This window comes from Bubalus bubalis, chromosome 8, assembly GCF_019923935.1.
Source record: "Bubalus bubalis isolate 160015118507 breed Murrah chromosome 8, NDDB_SH_1, whole genome shotgun sequence".
NCBI classification, from domain to species: domain Eukaryota; kingdom Metazoa; phylum Chordata; class Mammalia; order Artiodactyla; family Bovidae; genus Bubalus; species Bubalus bubalis.
Genome location: NC_059164.1, coordinates 81,959,977 through 81,974,240, shown reverse-complemented (window position 1 = coordinate 81,974,240; position 14,264 = coordinate 81,959,977). Strand labels below are relative to the sequence as shown.

Genomic DNA, 14,264 nt, shown 5'->3' with positions numbered 1-14,264 from the left:
CTGCAGGTATTTTCCTGATGTTTGGCAATGTCTATAAAGGTTAGGCAACCATGCCTGGAATTCTGTTCTACAGACTGTGAGCTAATAAATGGGTATTGTTGTAAGCTTCTAAAAAAAAAAAGACCAGGTTTAAATGGAACTTTACATCAAAGGTCACCTACTAAGATACTGCAAATGCCCATGGATGGTGGTTTACGGCTCCTTGATCTACAGGAAAGGCAGCATGTGGCTGTCTTACCTTGAAGTCCTCTTTCAGCTGGGAAAACAACTGGAGGGTTGATCTATCAAAGCTACCATTTGCTATCTACAAGCCTAATGGCTTAAAAACCATCTTTACCTTGAGAGTCAATTCTGAAACTGTGCTATTCAATCCTTCATTTGTGTATTTCCCTTTCAATGAATCCAACTGTTAAATAAGACAAATGTTTTAGACAGGATATTTTTAGATCCAGATGCAAATCTATTTGAAATGCTTACATCTTAAGAATGTGCAGGTGTGCTATAAACATACACAAAATACAGAACAAAGATCAGATTTTGCTTTCACATTTGCCATGAAGTTTCTCCTTTCCTCATGACCTTGTTTATCCTAATGGAAATTCTTGTCAAGTCCCATATAATAAAAAGGTTTGAACATAGACTGAAATTTTTTAGTAGCTCTGATTTATGATCAGATTATATATATATATGATTAAAAAGAATTCTATAGAGAAATAAAAGATGAAGCAGTTCATTAAAGGGGAAAATGTTATTTCTGTAACTATATTTCATTTTATACTGATAGGAACAGAATAAAAATCCCACACTTAAATAGGCAAAAAGTTTCTGTCTTTGATGTCAGCTTGAGGACTTTTAACTCCACTTATCTCTTGCCCATTTTTAATAAGTACATGCAACCATTAAATTCTTCCCTTTACAGACACAGAATAAAATACCTTTATGTCGGGAAATTGGCCCAGATAGGTGTCCAGTGTCAGCAAGGACCCATCCACTAATTTCTGATGGAAGTCTTCCCACAGCACATCACATTTCTGAAAGAAAAAAAGGAAATAAAGAGATGAATGCAGAATTATTTTAATTGGATACCTTTCACCAACTTCTAAAAAGCCTGAAACTATAAAATCAGATAAGTACTAGTTCCTTGGATAGTAAATGGTAGAAGGAACATGGATTATTTAAAAATACCTTAGTTTGGCTACCATTTCTAAATTTACAATACTGAATATATAGGTTACCTAAGGGCTCAGCTCATTTAAAAATGTGCTTCTGCTTCTGAATTAATAAAGAATATATTCAACAGAAACTTCAGAAGGCCCCTGGTGCTGGTGGTTTAGTCGCTAAGTTGTGTCCGACTCTTGGCAACTCCAAGGACTGTAGCCTGCCAGGCCTTTCTGTCCAAGGGATTTTCCAGGCAAGAATACTGGAGTGGGTTTCCATCTCCCTCTCCATCAGAAGGCCCCTTATAAATCCTTATAAGTGGATTTTGGGGCTAAGAGTCTGAAGAAATCCAGTAAAGAGCTTGCTTCTGAAGCAGTCCATGAAATTAGAAGCCACTCCATACAAACAACAAACCATTGCTGAAGCTTCCACACAGACAGCAGAAAACTTAAAGTTATACTGGAAAGGGCCCTCCCGTGCATGGAGTATCCGTTATGATAGACACAGCGACTATCAGATATCATGACTGTTATGACGACTACTGTCACCATGTCAAGTCATAGTTGCTCAGATACATCCGACGCTGTGACCGCATGCACTAAAGCCTGCCAGGTTCCTCTGCCCATCGAATGCCCCAGCCAAGAATACTGGAGTGGGTTGCCAGGCCCTTCTCCAGGGGATCTTTCCAACCCATGGATCCAACCTGGGTCTCCTACATTTCAGGCAGATTCTTTACCATCTGAGCCACCAAAGAAGCCCAAAAGTGAAAGTATTAGCTGCTCAGTCGTGTCCGACTCTGCAACCCATGGACATCAAGGCAGCTGGTTAAACACTTTACTTGTCTGTGTGTGTGTGTGATTTAATTCTCACAATATTCTTTTTTTTTATTATTTTATTTTTTAACTTTACAATATTGTATTGGTTTTGCCATATATCAACATGAATCCGCCACAGGTATACACATGTTTCCTATCCTGAACCCTCCTCCCTTCTCCCTCCTCCCTCCCTGTACCATCCCTCTGGGTCGTCCCAGTGCACCAGCCCCAAGCCTCCAGTATCGTGCATCGAACCTGGACTGGCGAATTGTTTCATATACGATATTATACATGTTTCAATGCCATTCAATATTCTTATGAGGAAAGTCTTCCTGTTATCTTTATGTAGAAGAGAATGCTGAAGCCCAGAGATGATATACAACCTGGCCTAGGTCATGTAGCTGGTAAATGACAGAGTCTGGGTTCAATGCTTGAATGTGAAGCCCACGATCTGTCTCTGACACTAGGCTGCCTCACCAGCACAGGGTTCATATCCCAGCTTTGTGACTTTACAATGAGTTTCAGCTTACCCAATCTAGGGAACTGACAACATAAAGTGCCTCACAGAATCCCAAGCACATAGCAAGTGTGCAAGAACATCACTCCATATTCTTCCCATCACTACATTTGGGGTCTCCTGACACCATCTACCCTTTCTTTCTCCTTAGTAACACAACCTCCAGTTTCTGCCAGGCACATGGCCTCCTAGGACACAGAACACATTTATCTGTCTCCACTGCAAGCTAGTGTGGCCATGAGACTAATTCTGCCAAAAGGAGGGACTTGAAGGCAACGTCCTTAAAGGGAGGTTTGTCCTCCATGCTTCTTCCTTCCTGTTACTGGAAGACAGAAATGAGTGCTGATAGCCAGAGCTCAGACAGTCACTTGAAAGCAGAGATGACATCAGGGATGCAAAGACGGGCCCCTGATGGTTGTGGGTTCCCCCCACCACACATGGGCTGCCAACCTTCAATGTCCATTATGGGAGAGAAGTTTCTGTCTTGTTGAAAACCACTTTTTAATGGTTGATTTGCTTCTTTTTCTTTTTCACCCTTTAAAACCCAGTTCTAATTGTTATAGATCCTTATTCAAGAATTTTATGCAACCCCAAAATTTAAATCCATTATACAAAAAGGCTTATATTCTATCTGAGCAGACCTCTGAACATGCGGTGTCAGGTGCTTCACCTTCAAAAGAGCTCATATTTGGGTCAGCAACTGAAGATTCCCAAAATTCTGGAAGCCACAAGGACCAAGGTAGGATATCAGCTGTTTCCTTAGGAATAAAGGTCAAGATCGTGGCATTTGCCACACAGAGAATCGTAACACAGTGTTCTGAAAAGCCATTTATGCAAGCTTCTATCATTCCCTTAAAAAGTCTTCTTTTCATGATGAATTTTAAATGCTACACCTATAATCAGAAATTTACAAAATGAGGTAAGCCTTTAAAACATGCTGTTGAAACAGTGTCTTTATATTTAAGAAATATGAGAAGATGTAATTACTCAAAACAGCATTGAAAAATGGTGTGTGGAGGTTGATTTTGCCCAATTCACATCCTGAAAGGTTTCAAAAGAAGTTAACAGAGCTAACAAGAGCCTTATTCATTAAAAAAAAAATCTCTTTCTATCACAGTCATAACAAGATTATGATTTGTGATCAATATGGGAGTGTCAGAATTTTCAGGGAGCAGCCCAGATGAGTTGTTAACCCATCTTTCCAAAGGCTGCATAGATGGTCAGCATGTCACCTACCAGACCTTCCCCTGGGTTGTGGAGGCCACATCTCTTAGGTCTTCCATGCCTCATGAGAAGCAATAAGCTCCCGTGAAGTGGGCATGACAAACAACCACTCTTTGTTTTAACAAAGAACTTGGTCATGAGAAAACTCCTGACAGCAGGATTCCTAACGTCTGTAACAATCACATGCACTGTGCACTAGGTCGAGAGTGTGAGTACACAGGCTTTCAGTGTGTTATTAGGAGGTAAAATTAACACACTCACTTTGCAGATGAGGAAACTGAAGCCAAAGAAGGTTAAAGAACTCATCCAGTGTCACATCCCATCCTGCCTTCCTCAAAGCAACAGTAACTACTTTCTTGCTTTCCAGAGCCAGACAGCCCTGGGCTAGACAGTGCATTTTAAGTGTTAAGACATGTCTTGGGATAAAGTATTTCATGAATTAAATTTCTACTGGCAAGCTCTGTCCTTAGCCCTGCAGACTGGCGAATGGACCAGCCGGTGGTGAACTGAAACAGATGCTCTTCTCAGCTCCTGTACCTGCTTTCAAGGAGGGATGGGGAAGTAGGGGCAGTACATAAAATCATGTTGTGAGCCAATTCTCCTGCTGAAATGGGCTAAGATGTGTAGTAAGGAACAGAAAAGTGCTACTCTTATGTTGAAGAAAAACAGTCTTTAACGCCCAGCTTTCTACCCAAGTGGTTTTATCATCATGTTCACTCCTCACTATGAGTCTGGATCAATCTGGATGGCGGAACTGCACAGTGCCTTCCGGGTACATGGTGTCCCCTCCTGATTAGGGCCATGAAGTGCTGAGAGAGGATAAGTTGAGTGAGTAGGACATGGTGGGACCCACAGGGAAGCCACGCTGGACCTCCCGAGCGCTGTGACCGGCTCTCACCTCGCCAACCATTTTCACATCTTCACGCCCATACCAGTCAGGCTCATAGACTTCATGCAGCGACTCGGTAAGCTTCATGGAAGCCTCTTGCATGCCTAGCATTGGAGAGAAACAATTCCCGTTAGAGAGAGGTGGGTGAAAAGTCTCTTCCTCCTTCCCCTACTTTTCTAAGTGAGAGGGAAAATCTTGAACACTTGCTAAATGTTTAAGGAAAAACTGGGCAAGTACAGCTGCTATTTGCATCTGTAGTCACGTCTTTCCTGATTCTGATCACAGCATGCACCTTCTTGTATTTACAATAACAGTGACAGGTACAGGATCTTAAAAAAATAAATGAATAAACAAGGCATTCTATTCTGAAAACAATAAGTCCTACTAGGCTTGCTGTCACTTGTTAAATGACGTGAAACCATAAATGTACAGGCCACCTAGAGCTCTTCTCTATAAAATGACAGAGTCCTAGAAATTAATCCCAAATGAATTTGAATATTAGAAATAAAGCTTTCTTTTTTTTTAAAGCAGACAGAAGCACCATCAACAGGATTTTGGGGCATAATATTTGAACTATTTTAAGGGGCCTAAATTTAAAAAAAAATTCTTTTTCCAATATCAAAAGCTATATATACAGTTTTAAGTTAGAAGCCTCAGAGAACTTCAAGTTCTTCAGTCTATGGGTCAGAATTTTAATTATTGGTATAATTTGGTATGTTGCAAAAATATGGTTTATTAACAATAGTAAAGATATAAAGTTTCCCAGTGCAGCATGGTGATATAAAGTGTCACTAAGTCTGTTTCAATCTCCCCTCTGCCCCTCCTTCAAAACATGAGGGTAAAGTGCGGACTATAGTGGAGACCACTCAGGGCTGGGAACAGACAAGGAGGAATCTTGGCTGGTGACTTGGAGAAGTGCCACTTTGGCACCAGACTGTCCCTCGTAGCTAGAAGGTGAGACCTGGCTAAGTTGGTGCCTTGGCCTTTGTCACTAGGAGAAATGAAATGGGGCTGGAGAGAAGGAGAGGAGAGAAAAACCAGAGTGCCATCATCAGAAATAAAAGACACATCTTATAAACTCAATGCCAGTGAATCAAAGAGGGAAAGTTTTTTGTTAAACTGAAAGCTGCAACACTCTAAATTCAACCATGTGTTTGTTGGATTTAAAGCAGTCAGTTTTGGGTTGAACCGTGAGAGGAAAAAAAGTTAAAATAGAAGGCGTCTGAGGAGTTTGAGGTTTTTGAGCACAAGCTGCCCATTCTCCTTGCTTGGTGCTTGTAATAAATTTTTCTCTGCTCCAGAAAATGAAATGAAATCAAAAATAAGATGTATGAAATGATCAAAGTATATCCTCAAACAATATGTACAAGAGTCACACAATGGAAAATTATTCAGCAGCACAAAATAATGAAATAATGCAATTTGCAGCAACATGGAATGACCTAGAGATGATCACACTAAGTGAAGTAAGTCAGAGAAAGACAAATATATGATATCACTTATATGTGGAATCTAAAAAAAATGATACAAGTGAATTTATTTACAAAACAGAAACAGACTTACAGACTTAGAATACAAACCTATGGTTATCAAAGGGGAAAGGCAGGGGAGGGATAAATTAGGAGTTTGTGACTAACATATACACACTACTTCACATAAATCAATGACCAACAAGATCCTACTATATAGCACAGTCAAATATATTCAATATCTTGTAATAATCTATAATGGAAAAGAATATTAAGAAGTGTGTGTGTATATATATGTATATATACACACATATATGTGTATATACATATAACTGAATCACTTTACTGTATACCTGAAACTAACAACATTGTAATCAAATATATTTCAATAAATTATTTAAGAAGTAAAATAAAATATTATTCCCACCCCCCAAAAAAGAGTCATCATCTAATCTGGTATTTCACAATACTTTTCCTCTCTCTAGAGGGGCTTCCCTGATAGCTCATTTTGTAAAAAATCTTCCTGCAATGCAGGAGACTCCAGTTCAATCTGTGAGTTGGAAAGATGCACTCAAGAAGGGATAGGCTACCCATTCCAGTATTCTTGGGCTTCCCTGGTGGCTCAGCTGGTAAAGAATCCTCTTGCAATGCGGGAGACCTGGGTTCAATCCCTGGGTTGGGAAGATCCCCTGGAGAAGGGGATCCAGTATTCTGGCCTGGAGAATTCCATGGACTGTATAGTCCATGGGGTCACAAAGATTCAGACACAACTGAGTGACTTTCACTTCACTTCACTTTAGGGGACAGACAGTCCCCCTTGTTTTCCCCTGGTAAGATGCAGATACCTATTTGGTTTTTGCACACGAAAAGTATGAACGTGTTCTGTAGCCACATGAAGTGTGAAAGCCTGTGACCCTGTCTCCATAAAGGGCACATCACTGAACATGTTTAAGGACGCCCTTTACCATGAGGAGTACAAACAATCCACACCAGCTTAAATGACTTGACAACCACAAGATGAAGCCCAGCAGGGTACTGTGGGAAAGCGGTGATGACTCAGTTCTCTGGGGACACTGATGAACTAGTCTTATAGGTGTAGAGACAGGCAAGCCTTGCAGTGTGTGTGTGCTTAGTCATGTCCAGCTCTTCATGACCCTTTGGACTGTAGCCTACCAGGCTCCTCTGTCCACTGGATTTCCCAGGCAAGAATACTGGAGTTAGCTCCCAATTACTCCTCCTGGGGATCTTCCCAACCCAGGTATCAAACCCATGTCTCTTGTGTCTCCTACATTGCAGGTAGATCCTTTTCCCACTGAGCCACAAAAAGTAATGCAAAAAGCTTCATCCATCCTCTAGCACTCTGAGTCCAAGCAAGGAAGAATCTTTCTCTTGTGATGTGGTCTTCACATGCAGTTACCGCTGACCATATATGGCAGGAATATTTGTCTTGAATGTCCATGTTTAACCCTAACCCTAAGCAAACTAATACTAAGAAATGCACCCCTCAAATTCATACCAAAAGTGAATCACTAGTTAGAACTCTATCATTCAGATGGCAAAAGGCTTCTAAAGTTTTTTTTTTTTTAATTCTTCAAGTCAGATGGAAGTTATAAACAGCACATAGACAAGCTCTTAATGTCTTAAGAGGAAGAAAGAAGCATGATGGTATTGCAGAACAAAAACCGTTGTGGTGGAAAATGAAACTGTGACTTAAGTTTAAAATAAAATTATATAAGATCTTACTCGTTGAGGCAAAAAAACACAATGTTGCAGTAAATATGTCTATTATCAGCCCAAAATAACTACTAATTGCTGTGTGGATAAGTAGCGGAGTGAGTAATTTGGGAAGAAATTATTTTGACAAAAAGCTGTTTCTACAACCCTCCATAGGAAATACTCTGACAGATAGACAGGTGAACAAAACACAAGTCTTGCTCTTAAAAGACAAAAAGATTGGCATAGATTTAGAATTTCCTCTGATGGCAGAGCTAAAGAGGAAAAAACATAGCTAAAACCCAAGTTTCCTTCAAAGTAATTTGGCAACATTAAAGCAGAATAGATGCTAAGTGGCATTTAATAATATCTAATACCCAATATTTTCTTGGGCTTTCCAGGTGGCTCAGATGGTAAAGAATCCACCTGCAAGGCAAGAGACCTGGGTTCAATTCCTGGTCCACAATATTCCCTGGAGAAGGGAGTATTTTCTTAAAAGATTAGTGGTTTCCAAAACCATAAGTATCAAAATTCATACATAGACAAATGATCATCTTACTACTGGATAGGAACCATTTCCCTCTCACCAAAAATTTGGAGCATCCTAGACCTCAGTTTTCCAAAATATTCATTAGTAATAAATTACAGTACATACCATATGTTATAGGAATAATACATGAAATGAGCCATAAAAAGCTTATGTCTGTGCCTGGCACACGTGTGTTCAATAAAAGTGAACTATAATTATTATTAAACTATTAGCCTAGACTTCTAAAAAGTCTCCAGTTTCATTTCCTCTAGTTTGTATTTCATTCCATTACAATAATTATTTCTAAAATGCTAATCTGATCATGTGACTCATTCCCTCACCTAAAAGAATGTAACGACTCCCTTCTCCATTGACAGAATAAAACCCAAGATTTCTTCTACCTGGAAAGTCTTTCCAACATCAACCTCTTTCCCTGGCATATCTTATCACCTGATGACTATGGATGTCCCCTTCTTGGGTTCATTCAGTGTAAGTTCTGCAGAAGGGCCATTCCTGACCTGGTCTCCTGTCCCTCAGCTAAGGTGGGAGGACTCTCCTTTGCTGTGATAGCACAGAGCATGCTTCTCTTAAACTACACATTACCTTGCATATCTGGCCTTTTTGTTTATTAGCTTTCTCTACCACAAGCCCCATGAGAGCAAACACTGTCTCATTCATCTCTGCATCCCTATCTTCTAGAACAGTGTCAGGCCCATAATTGAGACTCAATGCAATGTTTGCTACTAAAATCAATGAGAGCATAAGTCCCCTACAAAGTCCAAGCCATCAGCAGAAATAACAAAGCCCCACAGGAGTGAATGCCACCCAGAGATTAGGGATAATAAAACAAAGAGTAGAGCTCATTGAATCCAATTTCATAGAATGCCAGTAGCAGAGATGTGGGGGGACTTCCGAGAGCAACTGGAGCGCTTTATAGCTGAGGAACATCTGGCACATTTTACAAATGAGGCAGTTGACAGGCTTGGATTATCCCATAGTTGCCTCTGAGACTGGACCCAGGACTTATCACTCTACTGGTGAGATCTCATTCTCTGTAATGGTGCCTGTATTAAACTGCCCCATTAGTTAGCTAGAGTTGTTCTTGTGAAAACCAGAAAAATGGGCCATGAAAGCACTTTGAAGAAGCAAATTATAATCTACTTAATGCATAACCCTTATCTTTAAGTGTGTTTCCAAAACTCAAAATATGCTCCAAGGAATGCTGATTCTTTCTAAGACTTTGAGAAGAAAAAAGCATTCTACAATTAAATCAGTGGGAAAATGCTGCCCATGCCACAGGCCTATGGGAGATTAGATTAAGGGTTAAGGGTTCTGATAAACTCTGTAGTAAACTGTTTAAAAACTCATTCCACAGCCTCAGCCAGTCATTTAAACAGAGATCTCTCTTAGAGAAGAGAGATTTGTTTGTTAGTCTTGTTTGTTAGTCATGCAATCAACAAAATTTGTGGGGAAAAGCTACTAGACAGTCCCTCCTCCTTCATATGCAGATGTCACCATTAGAAGTGGGGTGCAGGGTACAGACTGACGGAAGAGTCTCTTTGATGCTGCACCCATTGTCTCCCTGGAGCCAAGTCTTCTCACAGTGGATTCTCCTTCCAGACCACATTAGGGAAAAGAAATAAGCCAATCTTTTTAAATAGCATTCTCCATACTAGGGCAATAAAATAGACCCAAATACATAGTCTTGGACAAGAGATCCAATTCGCTCATTCATTTAACAGAAGTATCCACTTTTTTAAAAATCAGCTAACAAAGAGAAAATCCTATACTTTAAAGTGTATGACTTCTTGTGTTCAAATCTTGAATCAACAATGAAAGAATTACCTAGAGTGCCTTCTATTTTCTGACCAAACTGTTAGAAATATTTGAGGTAAACTTTTTTAGAGCAGTTAACTATGACCTGTGAACTGTGGAGGTTAAATTCTCTGGGTCTTACTTCTTTACAAATGAAGTAAATGATTGCAAGATAAGGCTAATGTCATTTAGCCTGTGATGGGTGGTGACAAAGAAGTAACATGCGTAAAACACAGTACACAGCCTGCTGCTGCTGCTGCTGCTAAGTTGCTTCAGTCGTGTCCGACTCTGAGCGACCCCACAGATGGCAGCCCACCAGGCTCCCCCATCCCTGGGATTCTCCAGACAAGAACACTGGAGTGGGTTCCCATTTCCTTCTCCAATGCATGAAAGTGAAAGTGAAGTCGCTCAGTCGTGTCTGACTCCTAGCAACCCCATGGACTGCAGCCCACCAGGCTCCTCCGTCCATGGGATTTGCCAGGCAAGAGTACTGGAGTGGGTTAGTACACAGCCTAGCACATAGTAAAGTGAAGTCGCTCAGTCATGTCCGACTTTTTGCAACCCCATGGACTGTAGTCTACCATGCTCCTCCGTCCATGAGATTTTCCAAGCAAGAGTACTGGAGTGGGTTGCCATTTCCTTCTCCAGAAGATCTTCCTGACCCAGGGATCGAACCCGGGTCTCTCATTAAAAAGCAACAGAGGTAAGTTGTCATTACTCCATTGTACAGATGAACTCAAATTATGAAACAACGCAATACTGATGGCTATATAGTTCAACGGCAGTCCAAGGGAATAGCAAGGTCTCAGGAAACACAGAGACCAGATCATGCATTGCACCCCTGCTGTTTAATAAGCCCATGACCCTAGACAAGTGCCTGGCTTTTAACGATAAAATGAAGATAAAATAAGTACCTACCTCATAGAGTTGTCAGGTGAGTTGAAATTATATGGCTGGTTTATAAAATAATAAAAGCTTAAATACATCTTAGTTTAAAAATTACTTTCACCAATTTGATTTTTATGACTAATTTTTATTAAGAGTTTCATTATATAGCCATAACTTTGTAATCAATTTCATACATCCATATTGAAACTGTTAAGAATAAATTCTTGGAAATGAAACTAGTGTATCAAAAGGCATGCCCCCCCACACACACACAAAATAAAAAATCACATATAAAAGCCTTTGCCAAATCCCTCTTCAGGAAAGCAGTCTTACCAGAAGTGTACAAAAGGAGTCCATTTTCCAGGGCTCTGCCAATGCTAGGTATTACAGCTTTGTTTGGGGTCTTTTATTTTTTTTTAATTTTTTATGTCTTTGAACACTTAAAAGAAAAATTACATCTTCTCCCTTTGATTTCATTTTATATTCTTTGAATACTCAGGACAAGCATTTTTCACATTTATTACCCATCCACAGATCTTCTTTGATTAATTTTCTCTCCATATGTTCCACTCAGTTTTTCTTTTGATCCACTAATCTTCATTTAGCTTACTTACTGAGCTCTTTATATCCTGGCTCACTTGCATTAAAATATGCTGTCAAAATAATTTTTTAATCATTGTGTACATTAATGAGGTCAAATCTCTCAAACTTGCCCTTTCCAATTTATGCCTTCTGGGGGAGCCTTGTAAAGACCTTGTCACTGGAGACTGGAGATTAAGTCTACTGGATTTTATTCTGGCACTTGAGCACATTTCTTTGTCTACATATTTAAATTTTCACTATATTTGGAAATAAGAAGAAAATAGAGAGTGAGGTTGGGAATCTCACTTTTTTTCTGAGTGTTTGGCCAGTTTACCCAAGACTCATTGTTAGATGATCCATTCTCTCCCCACTAATCTCAAAATCTGCCTTATCATCCACCGTGGGTGCACTTGAATCTGACTCAGTGCAGGGGACTGGGTATCTCCGGAGGCAGAGATGGAGTACCCAACCTGATTGCTCTCTCCACTCTCCACCACTAGCCTTATTTCAATAGCAAGAGACTAGAAACAACAGCAGAGCCTCTCTTTCCCCTACAGTGGCAGGGCTGCAGGTGCAGCTGGTCCTGACAAGTCATAGGCAATTCGGGGCCATGTTTCATGTCAATGCTGCTGTCATCCCTTGCCTGCTCCTGCTAGAGGGCTTATGTGCAAGTCTAAGGGCCTCAAACTCTTGGGACATACTCTCCCTTGGGATGAAACCAGCTGCAGCTTTTCTTAAACGAGGTCTGCAGCTCACTCTAACTCTTCCTAGAAAGCTCTGGCACATGGGAGGCACTTATTCCTAGTTTAAAGCATAAGGGCCCACATATTTTTTTCCTTATATATCCTGATTATCATTTCAATGGGAACTGGGGAGTGGGTAGAATGGAACACCTGTGCTCAAGTACCCATCCTGCCAGAAAGCCAAATGGCTTTCTAATTAACACTCGATCCTGTCACTCTTGAATTCCAAGAACAACCCGTGCTTGGTAACATGCAGTAAACAACCCAGACACATTACCTTTGATAGCTGCTAAGTATCCTCGGAGTTCTCGCTGAAGTCTGGTACCCTCTGCCTGAAAACACACAAACACAGACATGCTCAACATCTTGTTTATATTTTGCATGCAAACATGTACAAAGCCATAAGCTTAGAGTTATTTTTACCAGAAGCTCATTCTTGAAAGAAAATAAATATGTGAGTTCAGACTAAACAAGGTATCCATCACTCTAGATATTTACAGAGATTTTATTCAGCTTAAGAGGGAAAGGAGAAGGCAAGTAAGACTTTGCTAAGAATAGAAACTGTGACCCACCATACAGCCTTCTATGCATTCAAGAGCTAATAAGTCTCTCAATTTTGACACATAGGTTACAATGGTAGGAACCCACCACTGTTCACTGTTTAATATGGTAGCTACTAGGCCAAGGTTGTCAAGTGTTTACAATGTAGCTAGCCTGAATGAAGATGTACTGTAGTGTAAAATACTCACCGGGTTACAGAGATTTAGTACCAAAAACATACACATACACACACATACACACACACACACACACATATATATATATATACACACACATATATCATTAATATATTCTAGATAGACTGTATATTGATACAATATTTTGGATATAATGCATTAAACTATATTATTAAGATTCATTGTAACTCTTTTCAGTTTTTCTTAAATTGAAGTATCATGCATGCTCAGTTGTTCAGTCATGTCCAACTCTTTGCAATCCATGGACTGTATAGCCCGCCAGCCTTCTCTGTCTGAGGAATTTTCCAGGCAAGAATATGGAAGTGGGTTGCCACACCCTTCTCCAGGGGATCTTCTCAACCCAGGGATCAAACCCGAGTTGGTTTATAATACTGTGTTAGTTTCAAGTGTACAGCATCTTTTTACTTTTTAAAATATGGCCACTAGAAAATTTTAAATTATGAATGTGGTGTGCGTTATATTCCTACTGCTGCTGCTGCTGCTGCTGCTAAGTCGCTTCAGTCGTGTCCGACTCTGTGCGACCCCACAGACGGCAGCCCATCAGGCTCCCCCATCCCTGGGATTCTCCAGGCAAGAACACTGGAGTGGGTTGCCATTTCCTTCTCCAATGTATGAAAGTGAAAAGTGAAAGTGAAGTCACTCAGTCATGTCTGACTCTTAGCAACCCCATGGACTGCAGCCTACCAGGCTCTGCCATCCATGGGATTTTCCAGGCAAGAGTACTGGAGTGGGGTGCCATTGCCTTCTCCATATATTCCTACTGGACATCACCAAAATAGAGAAATTGTTAGAGTGTAAGTTTTGGCCTAGGAATACTTGTTTTGGTTTGGAATGCATTTAGAAACTCACAGACTCTGAGACTAGGATTAGATTTTGGTCTGGAGTTACCCAAGGAAATGTTAATGATAGTGTGGGGAAGTGAGGCAGGGAGGGAAAGAGAGGTAATTCAAGGTGCACTAACAAGCAAGTTTCCACAGTGGGGAGCCCTGCCTTAATTCAACTGGGGAACTCTAGGAGACAGACTCAAACACCCTACAGACATCCTCACCAAGGGGCAAGAGAGTTGAGACATTTAATATCATCTCCTGTTGGACATTGGCTAATGGCTGCTTCTTAAAATGAAAGTGAAAGTTGCTCAGTCATGTCCAACTCTTGTGACCCCAT

General features: G+C 40.4%; 1 protein-coding gene across 2 annotated transcripts in view; it reads right to left on the bottom strand.

Annotated features, from left to right (window-relative positions):
• AMPH (amphiphysin) overlaps positions 1-14,264 on the bottom strand; it is a 218,248-nt gene that overhangs the window by 81,625 nt on the left and 122,359 nt on the right. For both annotated transcript variants that reach the window (XM_044946824.2, XM_025291402.3), the window contains exons 3-5: positions 12,620-12,674; positions 4,613-4,707; positions 936-1,031 (exon numbers count right to left, since the gene is read on the bottom strand). In XM_044946824.2, coding sequence (XP_044802759.1) covers positions 936-1,031; positions 4,613-4,707; positions 12,620-12,674 — 246 coding nt within the window. The remainder of the gene's footprint in view (positions 1-935; positions 1,032-4,612; positions 4,708-12,619; positions 12,675-14,264) is intronic.